Here is a 15,980-nt window from a genome sequence, read left to right on the forward strand (position 1 = left end):
TCCAGCCTTACGCCCTGAGTTGCCGGGTTAGGCTCCGGTTCCCCGTGACCCCGTATGGGACAAGCGGTTCTGAAAATGTGTGTGTGTGTGTATTATAAGATACACAAGCAAACAAAAACAATGCAGGAGTAATGACTGAATAAAGGCTTTATCTGGTGATGCTCATGAAGTTACGGTGCATGAACATTTACACCGTACATGAGCTGGAGAGATCTTGGGCGAAATGTGTCCAGAAAAGGTGAGTTTTCAGACCCTTCTTGAATGTAGACAGAGTTTCTGCAGTTCTGAGCGAGAGGGGAAGGTCGTTCCGCCACAATGGAGCCAGAACCGAGAACCTCCGTGCTTTACCTTTCGTGCGTGGGACCAGCAAGAGAGCAGAAATAGACGAGCGAAAGGATCTAGTTGGGGTGGAGTGATTGATCAAGACCTGTAAATAGCTGGGAGCAGTTCTGTTGATGTATCTGTAGACAATAACCAGAGTCTTGAATTTGACTCTGGTAGCTATAGGAATCCAGTGCAGAGAAATGAGAAGAGGAGATATGTGGGAACGTTTTGGCAATTCAAACACAACTTGTGCAGCAGCATTTTGTAGAAGCTGCAGAAGTTTGATGGCAGTAGCAGGAAGGCCACACAGGAGAGAGTTGCAGTAGTCCAGACGGGAAGTCACCATGGCCTGGGCAGAGTCAATTGTGAGGTAGGGACAGATCCTACGAATATTATTACCGGGTTGTGGCTTCGATGTACTGAGAGAAAGACAGAATCGCGTCAATCGTTACTCCAGGACTCTTAGCCAAGGAGGTAGGCAAGATGAGTGAATTGTCCAGTTTTGTTAAGGATGACTGCTTCAAGGTCAACCTGACTTTCAGAATGCACAACGTTTACCCCTGGGTGTACTGAGATCTATATTACATGAGTTATCCATTACATCAACATGATGTAACACTGCTTATGAAAGCCAGGAATTGAATTCTTTTAAAACAATATATCAAAGCAATTCTCTGAACAGGCTACAGGTAGAGAATGTCAACAGGATTTGAATCTGTACCTCAGTAGCTAAGGCACTGTGAGGCAACAGCCCCACAGTGTTTTGCCCTAAAGACACACCACAGATCAGATGTAATAACACATTTACAATTACAATAATAGGATTCATTTTCTAATTTTATTATAAATGATAGCACATTAACATGCATTTGTGGTCTTCATGTTGGAAAGTCACTGTTTTATAAGAAGTGAATTTAAATGTAAAAATGAAGATGTTGTCTCGTCCAGTCATTTCCTGTCGTTATTGTGCCTAATGAGCGTAAACAAGCGCGACTGACATGAACCACCGTCTTATTCGCTGTGGAGTTGAGCTGCCAGTGGGCGGGACTCAGACTCTGATTGGTCACTCAAGTGTCCATCAAAGGTGTCCTCGAGCTCCAGTCTTGCGGAACATTTCTCAAAGTTCAATACGGTACATTTCTGGAGGCAGAGAGGGAGCAGAACTGGTTTCACCTGTAATACGCAGCAATGACAGCAACCATGTCCGTCCTCTTCTTCTCAGGATGGTTAGACCTCAGCAGTGTTTTAATCTTTCTCTTTGTGTTTTTGATACTTGTGGACCTAATTAAAAACAAGGCTCCGAAAAACTTTCCTCCTGGACCACCGTGGTCCCTGCCTTTTGTGGGAGATCTTTTCCGTATCGATTCAAATAGAATTCATCTCCAGATGGCAGAGGTACGTGCGTTTTCTCTCTCTATGTATTCATGCGTTAACACCAGATTTCATATTCACACAGAACTGAGAGTCATTCATGCCCCGCTCGTAGCGTACAATCATTGTACGTCAGAAACCCGTCAGTTATTGAATGTCATAAAGGGAACGGTGTGGAAGTTTAAGAAGAAGGAGCTGTGAGACGCTGCATGTCACTGACACCGATCGATCCATCGATCGATCACTGATCACACTGACTGAGATCTAAGTTTTAATATTTCCTGCAAGTATAAGACTGAATTCTTTCCTCTGCTACTGCAATGTGAGACGCTCTGAAATCCAATGAAATTTTATTCCTAATCTAAATAAATCTGTCCTTCAGTGTTTTTAACCAGATGAGTTATATATTAGGTTGCTTTTCTTTTTCCCATAATTTTGTGGCAACTGACCTGGTGTGAACCTTGATTTGTTTTGTTCAAATGATACTACTGAAGCCCCTGTTTAAACCTACATTGCTCTTCATAGGTGCTGCCTTTTACACTGGTTGCTGTGTCATCTTCTGATTTATTTGGTTTGCTTCTATTTGTTTTTTGTATTTGTCTTTTTTTTTTTATTGGACTTAGCTCTGCACCACTAGGCTTGGTGATTTTGTATTTTGCATTTTATCTTGTAGTGTATTGCTGTATCTTTACCTGGATTGGAGAGGATGTGGACTGAACTTGCAGATTTTAATTTTGTTTTGATCGCCTGCTAAGCCTAAGGTGCCGGATTTGGTTGGCTGTACTTGCAGGGCGATGCAGAGACTTTATTTGTAGCGCTTTATTCCGGATAGATCAGCTTAGGGTCCCTTTTGAAGACACTGAAAGCTCCCCGGGAAGGCAAGAGGATGGCCACCATAGCAAGCATAGTAGCTTGGTGTTCCTCAGGGTCTGCATTCCCCATGTGCTTTTGGTGAAGTAGCTGGGAGGATATGGGTGGATATCCTGAACAGGTCCCCTTTACTCGAGAGATCATCACTGCACTCCTTGGACTACCACTTGAGAGCATCATCTGTGTCCAACGGAACAGGCCGTCATCCTTCTTTGACGTCACTCTGCTGACCGAAGAGTGTTACTGGAGGGGTCTGCAGGCATGTGTGCTCTCCCGCTTTGTAGAAGCTTTGCAGAGGACCAAGAGGATGGCCACCATAGCAAGCATAGTAGCTTAGTGTTCCTCATGGTCTGCATTCCCCATGTGCTTTTGGTGAAGTAGTTGGGTGGATATTGGTGGATATCCTGAACACTTGAGAGATCATCACTGCACCCCTTGGACTACCACTTGAGAACATCATTTGTATCCAACGGAATGGGCCCTCATCCTTCTTTGACGTCACTCTGCTGATCGAAGAGTGTTAAATTTAGCATTTATTGATTGTGACATAGGGGGTGCGGTGGCGCAGTGGGTTGGACCGCAGTCCTGCTCTCCGGTGGGTCTGGGGTTCGAGTCCCGCTTGGGGTGCCTTGCGACGGACTGGCGTCCCGTCCTGGGTGTGTCCCCTGCCCCTCCAGCCTTACGCCCTGTGTTACCGGGTAGGCTCCGGTTCCCCCGTGACCCCGTATGGGATGAGCGGTTCTGAGACTGTGTGTGTGTGTGTGATTGTGACATTTACATTTATTCATTCAGCAGATGCTTTTCTCCAAAGCAACTTAGAGTGTTAAGCTACTTAGAGTTATTTACCCATCTTTACAGCTGGGTAATTTTACTGGAGCAATTTAGGGTAAGTACCTTGATCAAGGGTACTGCAGACAGAGGTGAGAACTAAACCTACAACCTTTTCCAGTAGTTCTAACCACTACGCTGCTTGCTGTCTGGTTGGATTTATTTACAAACAAATGGTCCGAATTGGGTTGATGAGCTGAAGCTGAGTATACTCCATTGGTTTAAATCAAATCATTAAACAAAGATTGATTTAAATTGCTTTCAGATTTTTTTTTTTCTGATATATTTGTTTTTCATCATGTTTTAGATGGTTTATTTAGTAATGTAGCTAAGTGTTTCCAAGTGCTTCCAGATATCAGCACAAAGTACTTAAGTAAGATGAAATACTTAAATGAATAACAAGGACTCTGAGATAATTAAACCAGTGTTTAATACACCAGCCAGCTTTAAGTGGCATACAATAACACATCAAAAATTAAGTTACACTGCAACTTTTGAAAATGTTGATATTATAGCCCTTCTGAGGGGGTGCGGTGGTGCAGTGGGTTGGACCACAGTCCTGCTCTCCGGTGGGTCTGGGGTTCGAGTCCTGCTTGGGGTGCCTTGCGATGGATTGGCGTCCCGTCCTGGGTGTGTCCCCTCCCCCTCCAGCCTTGCACCCTGTGTTACTGGGTAGGCTCCGTGACCCCGTATGGGACAAACGGTTCTGAAAATGTGTGTGTGTATAGCCCTTCTTTCAAAGGTACCAACATTTTTACAAGAAGTATTTGTTACTTATGGCTCACCCAGTTCAATGTTCTTGTTTAGGGTCTTGGACAGAAACAAATATTGCTGCATTTTCTGTGCGAAGCCTGTTCCTAAATTGACTGGACAAGTCCATATGTACTTCAGACATGCTCTACACCTGCAGAGGATGCAGTGAGAGATGGCTGACAGGCACCATGGATTTTGCATCAATGACATCACTGTTGGAGGGCCACCATTCACATGGAGTCATCCTTTCAACAAACTCTTGCTGAAATTTGAAGCTCTGAAAAGGTTTTGATTTTGCCTGAATTTCAATTAGAGAATTCAAGAATTGCCACTGCTGATGTGCAACTACATGGCTGCATTTTTTTCTTCTTTGCTCAAGTTTTTCACATGTAAACTGGGATGAAGAAGGTTGGCTAGGAAATGTGCTGGGGTCGTGACCTGGTCATACCTCACTTGGAACAACTTCCTGACTTGCTGGGAACTCTACTGAAGCTTCTTTCTAACTACTTTCCACATTTCCACAGTTTTGGTGAAAATAAAAATATTTAAAGAAAAAATCAGATTTAAATGGAAAAAAAATCTTTTTTCCCCCAATTTTCCTTTAAAAATAAAAGAAATCACCAACCCTTTATACCGTATTTGCACTCTTTATGCTTCCTGGATGGACTCTGGGTCTCTGCAGTCCTCCATTATACACGTGGTTATTAAAAATGAAATGAAATTAAGAAAAACAATAGTAGAAGAGACACTAATATTTGTTTGTTATAAATTTTGCAAAATATGTTGGTATTATAATTGTTATGCATTAAAAAACTGGTCTTATTATAAATAATAGTAATTCAACTCCGGAAGAATTTGTGTATTGGAGTGATATCTCAAAACAAATGAAGCTTGTTATGGGAGGAACAGGTGTGCCGGGTGTTTGCAGTGAATCTGAAGTAACTTACTGCCCTCTTCATTGGCAACAGTTAAGGGTCTAGACTGCACCAAATAATTAGCATAGTTTGTTAGCAATTGGGGGGGTGCGGTGGCGCAGTGGGTTAGACTAGGTCCTGCTCTCCAGTGGGTCTGGGGTTCGAGTCCTGCTTGGGGTGCCTTACGATGGACTGGCGTCCTGTCCTGGGTGTGTCCTCTCCCCCTCCGGCCTTACGCCCTGTGTTGCCGGGTTAGGCTCCGGTTCCCCGCGGCCCCATATGGGACAAGCGGTTCTGAAAATGTGTGTTGTGTGTGTGTGTGTGTGTGTGTGTGTGTGTTAGCAATTATCTGTGCTAATAATGGACTTTTCATTTTGCTTTTTCTAGTTTGCCAAACAATATGGAAATATTTTCAGTATTCGAATTGGGCAAAGGATAGTTGTCCTGAATGGTCTACAGCTTGTAAAAGAGGCTCTGGTTGAACATGGTGAAAACTTTGCTGTTCGTCCAACAGTACCACTCTCTGAAGATATTACGTTGGACAAAGGTAATTTGTGTTTCTCCTGGCATTAACTCATATGAAAGACCATATCCTTATTAATTTCAGTGTAGAAAACTAGGAGAACGTAGTATGCATGAATACTACATGTCTTATTGAGCCATTTTTTTAGGTTTACTGATGACTGCATAATCGAACCGTATCATGATGCTAGGATTAAAAATAGTTAATTCTGGCTTGTCCACATGAATTTGAAATTTTTTAAATTCATGTGGACAAGCCAAAAACAACAGTTTGGAAATTCATAATTAGGTTTTTGTTATTGCAGTTTCAAGTAATGTAAGTGAGCAGTTTCAGTTAATTCACAGTTGCTGAGAAGGCTGTTTTCTTATAAGTGTGCTTTAAAAAGTGTCTAATGCCACAAGGATTTTCTGGTACTTTTTGGATAAGTAACAGTACATGTATCAGTTGTTGAACCCAGAATGTAGAATGGATTAGTAAAATAGCAGAAATATATACCAAATGGTAGTCACTTACTATAGATTATGTAAGAAATACTTTTATACGTTGTTTTTCAAAGGTTTGGTTGCCTCCGGTGGATATCAATGGAAGCAACAAAGAAGGTTTGCTCTCTCTACTCTGAGAAACTTTGGACTGGGGAAGAAAAGTCTTGAGTCACAGATCCAAGTGGAGTGTAGGTTCTTAAATGATGTTATAGACAAGAGTCAAGGTATGACTGAAACAAATGCTTCTACTCTCCATACATCCATCCATCCATCCATCCATCTTCTTTCCTGCTTTTCCTAGCAGGGTCGTGGTGGCAACAGGGAGAGGAGAGAGGCCCAGCCCTCCCTGTCTCCCGCAACTTCCTCCAGCTTAGCCTGGGGGATCCCCAATCATTCCCAGGCCAACTGTGAGATATAATTCCTCCAGCGGGTCCTGGGCCGACCTCAGGGCCTCGTCCCAGTTGGCCATGCCTGGTATACCTCCAAAGGGAGGCGCCCAGGGGGCATCTTTATCAGATGCCCGAACCACCTCAGCTGGCTCCTCTCAATGAGAAGGAGTAGCAGCTCTACTTTGAGTTCCTTCCGGATGTCCAAATTCCTCACCCTGTCACGGAGAGTGAGTCTCAACACCCTGCGGAGAAAACTAATTTCAGCCGCTTATATCCGCGATTTTATTCTTTCGGTCATTACCCAAAGTTCATGACCATAGGTGAGGGTAGGGACGTAGATCAACCGGTAAATGGAGAACTTTGCCTTATGGCTCAGATCCCCCTTCACCATTACAGTCTGATAAAGTGACCGCATTATTGCTGCCGGTGCTCCCAGTCTACATCCGATCTCACGCTCCCTTCTCCCCTCACTCGTGAACAAGACCCCAAGATGCTTAAACTCCTCCTCCTGGGGCAAATTCTCTCCCCTTTCCTGGAGGGGGCATGCCATCCTTTTCTGTGAGAGAACCATGGACTCAGACTTTGAGGTGCTGATCCTCATCCCAACCGCCTCACACTCGGCTGCAAACTGTTCCAGTACGTGTTGGAGGCAACTATGTGACAGTGCCAAAAGGATAACATCATCCACAAAAAGCAGAGGCGTTACCTTCCGACTCCCACACAAAATGCCCGCCTGACCTCGACTGCACCTTGATATCCTGTCCATGAAGACCACAAACAGGAGTGGAGACAAGGCACAACCTTAGAGGAGTCCAACACCCATACTGAACGGGCTTGACTTAATGCCGAGTATGCCGACACAGCTTTTGCTCTGTGTGTGCAGAAACTGAATGGCCCGCAGTAGTGGCCCCGGTACCCCATACTCCCTAAGCACCTCCCACAGAATTTCCCGAGGAACACGGTCATAGGCCCTCTCCAAGTCCACAAAACACATGTCGACTAGATTAGCAAACTCCCATGCCCCTTCAGTTATTTGTGAGAGGGTAAAAAGCTGTCCACTGTTCCACAGCCAGGACGGAATCCCCATTGTTCCTCTTCAATCCGAGGTTCAGCTGTCAGCTGGAGCCTCCTTTCCAGCACCCCAGCATAGACTTTCCCAGGGAGGCTGAAAAGTGTGATACCCTGATAGTTGGCACATACTCTCCGGTCCCCTTTCTTAAAGACAGGGACCACCACCCCAGTTTGCCAATCCAAATGCACTGTCCTTGAGGTCTATGCAACATTGCAGAGGCATGTCAGCCATAACAGCCATACAACATCCAGGGCTTTAAGCAGTTCCAGGAAAATCGCATCCACCCCTGGTGTTTTGCCACTGTGGAGCTTACCAACTACCTCACTGACTTCCACCAGGGAAATGGACTCTGACAACCCAGAAGCCTTTGACCCTGACTCCTGTAAGGGAGGTTGTAAGAGACGAGGCAGGAGACAACAGGTGCAGTGCCTGTCTGTGAGGGGTTTTATTTGCTCTCGGTGCAGAGAGAAGGAAGGGGATGGAAAAGGGGGGCCAGGGAACAGGTAGGACGGGACTTCGTGCGGGTCAGAGTCGCTGGGAGCCTCGGGTTGGTCCGGACGCCGGCGTCGTCTCCGGGTTTGTGTTCGTCTCTTGGGATTCGCTTGCCTCCCCCATCTTTCTCCCCTACTGCCAAGTGCTGGGGAAGAAATAGGGAAGGTAATTAGCCCCAGCCGTGGCTGCTTTGCCCCCGTCTCCACCCCTGTTTCCGCCCCCTTCCCGGGCCACCTTGGCGTGCTACAGAGGCGTATCTCTCGGGTTTAAGAGTTCCTCAAAGTGCTCATTCCATCTCCCGACAATGTCCACAGAAGTCAGAGTTTCTCCACCCTTGCTGAGCACAGCCTGAGTGAAGCTCCTCTGACCCCTCTTGAGCCACCAGATGGTTCTCCAGAACCTCTTTGAAGCCGACCGATAGTCATTTTCCATAGCCTCTCCAAACTCCTCCTATGCCCTGGATTTTGTTTCTGCAACTGTAGCCGCTGCTACCTTTTTTGCCTGCTGCCAGTACCTGTCTGCTGAGTCAGGAGTCTCCAGAGCCAATTAGGCCCTAAAGGCCTCCTTCTTCAGCTTGACGGCTTCCCTCACCACCCGTGTCCACCAGCGGGTTCTCGGGTTGCCGCCATGACTGGCATCAACAAACTTTTGGTCACAGCTGTGCCTGGCTGCATCCACAATGGAGGTTCTGAACAGGGTCCATTCAGACTCCATGTCCCCTACCTCCTCTAGGACGTGGGAGAAACTCTCCCGGAGGTAAGTTAAAATCATTCCAGACAGGGTCCTCCAACAGTCGTTCCCAGCACACCCACACTATATGCTTGGGCCTACCGGGTCTGTCCATCAGTTTTCCCTGCCATCTGATCCAACTCACCACCAGATGGTGATCGGTTGACAGCTCAGCACCTCTCTTCACCCGAGTGTCCAGAACATGTGGCTTCAAGTCAGATGAAACGACTACAAAGTCGATCATTGACCTTTGGCCCAAGGAGCTCTGGTATCAAGTACACTTATGAGCATCCTTGTGTTCGAACATGGTGTTTGTTACGGACAAACCATGACTAGCACAGAAGTCCAATAACATTTCACCACTTGGGTTCAGATTTGGCAAGCCGTTCTTCCCAGTCACTCCCCGCCAGATTTCCCAGAGGAAGGGCTTGCGTGATCTAGGGATCTCCAGAGCTATGTTGCCTGGAGCAGTATACTCCTGGTAGGGTCTCCCAAGGTGAACAGGTCTGGAGTGAAGATTCAGACTAACATAATCCAAAAACCTCCATGGAAAAAGTAAGCAGGAGAATGTTTACCCTGCCTGGAATAGGGTCACCGGGACCTACCCCTGGAGCCAGGCCCGGGGGTAGTGTTCCTAGGCGAACGCCTGGTGGCCGGGCAGCCCACGTAACCCGGCCGAGCTCAGCCGGAAGAGGCGACGTGGGGGGGCCATGTGGGCCCACCACCCGCAAGGTCCAACAGGTGGTTGGGTGCAATGTATACCAGGCATTAGGAGCAGGCAGGGTGGCGCGTGGCATCGCGGCCCCTTGCAACAGAAACTGGCTCTTGGCACGATTCTACCCTGATTTAGATTTTTCTGAAAGCCCCTGATTTCTTCTACTTTGACCCTTAAACATCAGTTTCTGCTGGAGTGTTTGCATATATCCATGTCTTCATATCTTAATTATAATCTTTTACTTTAATATAACAACTGAGTAAGGCTTTCAGCTCACGTTGTTTTTCAATTAAAATCCCGTAGGCCAGCCATTTGAACCTATTTCCGTTGTTAACAATGCTGTTGCCAACATCATCAGTTGTCTGGTGTTTGGCGATCGGTTTGACTACAGCAACAGCTACTTCCAAAGACTGCTGAAATTAATGAATGAAGCAATTTATTTGGAGGGAAGCATTTGGGCTCAGGTAAAGCACCTCATTTTACTTGTGTGTAATTCTTCATTGATTTTAGGGATTTTACTTGTGTTGACACTTAATCCTGTCTCTTTTATAAGTAATTTATAGAAATAAAAGTTTTCTGAGGAATTTACTGTTTTTGTTTTTCAGTTGTACAACATGTTTCCGTGGCTGATGCGCAGATTACCTGGTCCACACAAAAAAATATTTTCCCACTGGGCAATTGTGATCGACTTTGTAAAACTAAAAATTAAGGAGCACAAGGAGGACTGGGACCCTTCAACTCCGAGAGACTACATTGACAGCTTCCTTTCTGAGATGGAAAAGGTAATATTAGAGAAGTAATCAAAAGGTGGAATATGAGAAAATGTTCCTAACTGTCGTATAGTCATTTATTTATTCAGCTATATAAAAGATTATACACAATTATAACCCACAGTGGGTGTGAAAAGGAATCGCTGGTGTCTGTTTCAACACTTGTTATTTTTTTAGAGGAAAGATGATGCTGAAGCAGGTTTCAATGAAGACAACTTGTGTTCTTGCACTTTGGACCTGTTTGCAGCTGGGACTGAAACAACATCAGCTACTCTGAACTGGGCTTTACTGTATATGATTAAATACCCAGAAATACAAGGTTGGTTTTCATTTTGCACATATGATTCTTTTTAAAGTTTGGCACACTTATGATGTCCCCAGTCTTAGTTCTTGCAGCCCCTTGATATTTTTCTTCCAGTCAAAGTAATAGTTTTAAGTGTTCCTTTAATGCAGGTGGCACAATGGTGCTGCGGGTAGAGCCATCCAGCTCTTTGGTTATGGATTTAGTTGTGGGGTGAAAACTCATTCAGTTTGTGAGAGTTTCCTGTATGTGAGTGTGTGTATGAGATGGCCGCACAACAAGCTGGCACCCTCTCCAAGGTGTAACCTGCCTTATCTCAGATTGCCCTGGGAAAGGTTCTGGCTTACCAGGACCCTGCAATAGATAAGGAGATATTTATGATGAATGAATCTTTTAGTAAATCACACAATTCAAATAGTGTTCAACTTAACAGAAAACTCACTCATTTCTGAATTATGTTTAATTTTTTGCAGTGGAATAAATGTCCATTTTATATTTATTCATTTATCAGAGATTGGTCACATACACAGTTATACACACATAAAACCTGCAGTGAAATGTTAATCTAGTCAGCTCTGTAGACTGCAAACAAGACAATATGTTAAAGGAGAAAAAATATTTTAAAAATAGGAGAGAATACCCACACACACACACACACACACACTTTCAGAACCGCTTGTCCCATACAGGGTCACAGGGAACCGGAGCCAACCCAGTAACACAGGGCGTAAGGCCGGAGGGGGAGGGGACACACCCAGGACAGGACGCCAGTCCGTCGCAAGGCACCCCACGCAGGACTCAAACCCCAAACCCACCGGAGAGGAGGACCCGGTCCAACCCACTGCGCCACTGCACCCCCGAAAGAGAATACCCACACACACACACACTTTCAGAACCGCTTGTCCCATACAGGGTCACGGGGAACCGGAGCCTACCCGGTAACACAGGGCATAAGGCCAGAGGGGGAGGGGACACACCCAGGACGGGACGCCAGTCTGTCGCAAGGCACCCCACGCGGGACTCGAACCCCAGACCCACCAGAGAGCAGGACTGTGGTCCAACCCACTGCACCACCGCACCCCCAAAAGAGAATACAATTAAAGTTAAATTTAGAAAATATACAGGGAACTGAATTAAAGCTAAAATGTAAAAAAACTAAAATTGAGATTTAGGAAACAAAAAAATGTGCGGATATTGAATATGCGATATGCAACATGCAATATGCAATGGTAAAGTGCAAAGGACACACAGTCATATGTGTAGAGAGAGTAAAGCAGAGGACTCAAAACACAACCCTGTGGCACTCCTGTACTCACAGTGATGACATTGGACGTGGCCTGGCCCACTCTCACGACCTGGGGCCTGCCCGAGAGGAAGTCCAGGACCCAGTCACAGAAGCTCCTCCAAAGGAATGTACAACTCAGAGAAACACACGCTGTGCTAAAACTGTCAGTAAATAGTTGTTCCTAGATTTTTTTGATCTATTGTAATAAAGTGGGATTGTTTAAAAGGCTTACTCAACATTCAGTGTATCAAACAGAATTTCTGAGTGGTGCATGGGTTGGTTGAGGAATGAGATATAGGTTCAAGGAAGGATGCCGAAAATGGAAAACTTCTTGGATTCGGGAGTAAGTGTCTGAGGAATTCAACCCATTTCCTGATAGAAATACTTCTCGATTGATGATACTAGTGACTTACGACCACCCAGACTTATCTTTGAGTCCCGATATTTTGTCGTGACACTCAATGATGACCACTGCATCTGCTATATGATAACTGTGGTTGGCCTGGCTACTGCAAGGTACTTCTTGTAATTGTTTGGGACTGAGGGTGTTTTGGTGTCTTGCAGCAATTGCATTTTATTTACAAATCTTTTTGTCTGTGATTCCCTTGTTGCATTTTGTTTTATAATGCTAGTAAACCAAAAAAATGGGGGGGAGAGTGGTGCTGTGGCGAAGCAGGTTTTGGCCGGAGCTTAGTCTGTGTTGAGTCTGGGGTTTGAGTTCTGCTTGGGGTGCCTTGCGGTGGACTGGCATCCTGTCCAGGGTGTGTCCCCTCCCTCTCCAGCTCTGCACCCTGTGCTGCCGGGCTAGGCTCTGGTTTGCCACGACCCTGCTCGGGTCAAGCAGTTGGAGACATTGTGTGTGTGTCTGTGTGCAAAAACAGTGAGTATTCTGGTCGCGCAGGAGAAAACTGGAAGAATTTGAATGCAGCATGAAACTATAATGATTTACTGTATTTGAAATGGAAATGTGTGATATTATTGAAACAAATATAACAAGGTTTTCATATAATCATACTTTTCAATTGTCTATGTATCCCTGAGGCCACTGGAATGGAACCATGTTGTATGCCAAGGACCACCTATTGTCCATCCCACCAGCTTTTGGAGGGTTATTTATTTATTTATTTTCCAGACCCTGACTTGTGACCATAATGAGCATTCAGGTTGTGTAGGTATCGGGCTGCAGATCTGTCGATGGTCTTGTAGGTCATAGCCAGAGTCTTGATCTTGATACAGGCAGAGGAGAGATGCATGTTGAAAGCTTTGTGAATTCCCATCTGTCCTACTCTTCCCCTAGAGAAGGTACAAGCGGAAATAGACAAAGTACTTGGACCCTCACATCCGGCCACCATGGCAGACAGAGCCAATATGCCCTACACCGACGCTGTTATTCATGAAATACAGAGGATGGGCAACATTATACCACTGAATGTGCCACGTATGGCTGTAAAGGACACTACAATTGGAGGATACACAATTCCAAAGGTGAGGATTTTCATGCTAAGATATTCGTCATAATTAGATATTTTTATCAAGATATTAGGTTTTTTAAGGTACAAGTGTGTCCCAGCTTTGATTTCTTTTTTATATGACTTGACACATGAAGGGAATTTACCTGGTATTCCATAGTAACAGCTGTCTTGCTCTGTAGATGATGTCAGGATTGAGGCCTCGGATATCTGTTGCAGGGTACTATGGTGATGGGAACTTTACAGTCTGTTTTGTTTGATGAGTCTGAGTGGGAGGCTCCTTTCACATTTAATCCTGGCCATTTCCTGGATGAGGAGGGCAAGTTCAAAAGAAGAGATGCCTTCTTGCCTTTTTCAGCTGGTATGTGTGCGGGTATAATGCTATGTCAATTAAATCTAAAATTCTGTGCAGAAGTTTGGGCACCCCTGCTGAAATTATGTTTTCTTATTTTTTCTAAGAGAAAAGAAGTTAAAACATCCTGTTCAGGCAACAAACTTTAACATGGTTTCTACAAATTTTAATTTGCAAATTTTTTTTGCTGAATTTTTTAAATTAGAAAAAAAATAAATATGAATGTAGCATCCCCAAAAGTTTAGGCACCTTTCCAGTTGATTCATTAGTGTTGTTTTTTTAAGGTCTTGGAAATTAATTGACACGTTAGGCATTATTCCAAGTCAAGTGAAGGGAATTGAAGAGCTTATGCTCTGACTCTTCAAACCTCTCAGGGTGCTGTGCTCAACAGCCATGGGCCTCTGCAAGCTGACTGAGATTCTGAAAATGGAGAAAACTGACTCTTAAAAAGTAGAGGAGGGCTATAAAAAGAGATCTAAATGCCTCCTACTTGCAAATGTCACTATGCAAAATGTCCTAAAGGAATGGAAGTTAAGAGGAACTACTGAACTCAAGTCAAGACAAGACATGGAAGACCAAGAAAAACCTCTGATATAACTGCATGTAGACCAGTCAGGTATGCAACTCAAAACTCCCTGTCAGTGCAAATGACCTGCAGGAAACCATAGATGGTACAGCAGTAGTGGTGCACTGGTCCACTGTACAGCATTGCTTGCATAAACTTTGCCTGCAATGTTATCACAAAGTCTGTGTCTGAAATATGCTACAAAACCCTTAGATATCCCAGAAGCATTGTGGGCCCAAGTTCTGCTGTGTGATGAAACACACACACATTTTCAGAACCGCTTGTCCCATACGGGGTCGCGGGGAACCGGAGCCCACCCGGCAACACAGGGTGGAAGGCCAGAGAGGAAGGGGACACACCCAGGACGGGACGCCAGTCCGCCGCAAGGCACCCCACGTGGGACTCGAACCCCAGACCCACTGGAGAGCAGGACCCAGTCCAACCCACTGCGCCACCATGCCCCCCGCTGTGACGAAACAAAAACTGAAAATAACTCTTTGGCTACAGTCATCAAAGGTACATTTGGGAAAAAACACCTTGTCATCTTTAAGCATGAGTGTAGATCTATTGTTTTGGGTAATGTTGCAACTGGTGGTATAGTAAATATTTAGCAGTTAGAGGAAAGAATTGATTCTGCTAACTATCAAAAAAATCCTGAAGGTTAATGTCTTGAATATTGTGAAGAATTTGAAAAGAGACTGGATCATACAGTAAGACAATGATTAAAAATATATCTCAAAATCAATCATCAACTACTTAAAGAAGTGAAATCTTCAGGTTTTGGAATGGTTTTCACGGTCCCCCGACTTGAATTGAAGTATTAAAATGATTGAAAAATCTGTGGACAGACCTCAGACATGCATTGCATGCAAAATGGCCTGAGCACTGCATTTCTGAAATAGAAGCATTCATCAAGGAAGCAGGGAGAAATTCCTAAAGCAAGAATAGGAAGACTGCTAGCTGGTTACAAGAAACATTTGGGGGGTGTTACTAAGTACTGACTCACAGGGTGTTCAAGCTTTTGCATATTTATGTTTAAGTTCCCTGCAGAAGTTGTTACCTTCTATTCAAGTAGAAATATCAACAGAATGTCATTTCACCAGGGTTGTCCAAACATTGAAAATATATGTATCGTACCTGTCACGTGTTGCCAACAACAAAATTTGTCAATTGTTGAAATTTAAAGCATGAAACGAACAGCCCACTTTTCAGTTGTCCCACTGTGCCGAAATTCAACTTATTTGATGTTGCTTCACAAATTAATATTCAGAAGCTGCACCTCTATAATAAGTTTTTAATGAAATTTGGAAACAAAATTCATAGTTTATTCAGTTAACATTAATAAAATAACAAGGAATTTGAATGTGATTGTAGCTTTCAAACTTCCATGTGTCTTTGTTTCCTCAGGGAGCAGGATGTGTCTTGGGGAACCACTGGCTCGAATGGAGTTGTTTCTATTCTTCACCTCCCTTCTCCAGCAGTTCACATTCTTTTCACCCCCAGGTGTGGAGCCCACCCTGGAATTCAAAATTGGATTCACTCTTCAACCAAAGGGATACAAGTTATGTGCTGTACCCCGCTGAGCATAGTAATGTAACGATTAACTTCTGGAGATTTTCAACTGGAAGTCAGCACATGTTCAGCTTTGAACTGCAAAAATAAACCTATTTTTCAGAAGTGTCTGCTGAGAAAAAAAAAAAAAAAATTCAGTATTCTGCGGAAAAGCTTAAGTTTAAGATGTAAACTACAACATTACATATTTGTAAGTCAGTAATA

At 44.4% G+C, this 15,980-nt stretch overlaps 1 protein-coding gene across 2 annotated transcripts; it reads left to right on the forward strand.

Annotated features, from left to right (window-relative positions):
* Positions 1–1,424: 1,424 nt before the first annotated feature.
* On the forward strand, positions 1,425–15,852 carry LOC114911248 (cytochrome P450 2J2-like). 2 transcript variants are annotated; one of them, XM_029254646.1, is made up of 9 exons: positions 1,425–1,719; positions 5,448–5,607; positions 6,140–6,289; positions 9,766–9,926; positions 10,068–10,244; positions 10,410–10,551; positions 13,116–13,303; positions 13,507–13,648; positions 15,612–15,852. In XM_029254646.1, the coding sequence occupies exons 1-9, from the start codon at positions 1,513–1,515 to the stop codon at positions 15,785–15,787; spliced, it is 1,503 nt and encodes a 500-aa protein (XP_029110479.1). In that variant the 5' UTR covers positions 1,425–1,512; the 3' UTR covers positions 15,788–15,852. The 2 variants fall into 2 exon arrangements, with proteins under 2 accessions (XP_029110479.1, XP_029110480.1); XM_029254647.1 differs by lacking the exon at positions 15,612–15,852 and adding an exon at positions 14,014–14,081.
* Positions 15,853–15,980: the final 128 nt, after the last annotated feature.

This window comes from Scleropages formosus, chromosome 9 (genome assembly GCF_900964775.1).
Source record: "Scleropages formosus chromosome 9, fSclFor1.1, whole genome shotgun sequence".
Taxonomy (NCBI): domain Eukaryota; kingdom Metazoa; phylum Chordata; class Actinopteri; order Osteoglossiformes; family Osteoglossidae; genus Scleropages; species Scleropages formosus.

Bases quoted from the DNA above. Each gene is read 5' to 3' on its own strand.
- LOC114911248 (XM_029254646.1), top strand. From the start codon at position 1,513: ATGACAGCAACCATGTCCGTCCTCTTCTTCTCAGGATGGTTAGACCTC. The intron at 5,608-6,139 runs GTAATTTGTGTT...TGTTTTTCAAAG, and splicing joins AGATATTACGTTGGACAAAG to GTTTGGTTGCCTCCGGTGGA. The intron at 6,290-9,765 runs GTATGACTGAAA...AAAATCCCGTAG, and splicing joins TGTTATAGACAAGAGTCAAG to GCCAGCCATTTGAACCTATT.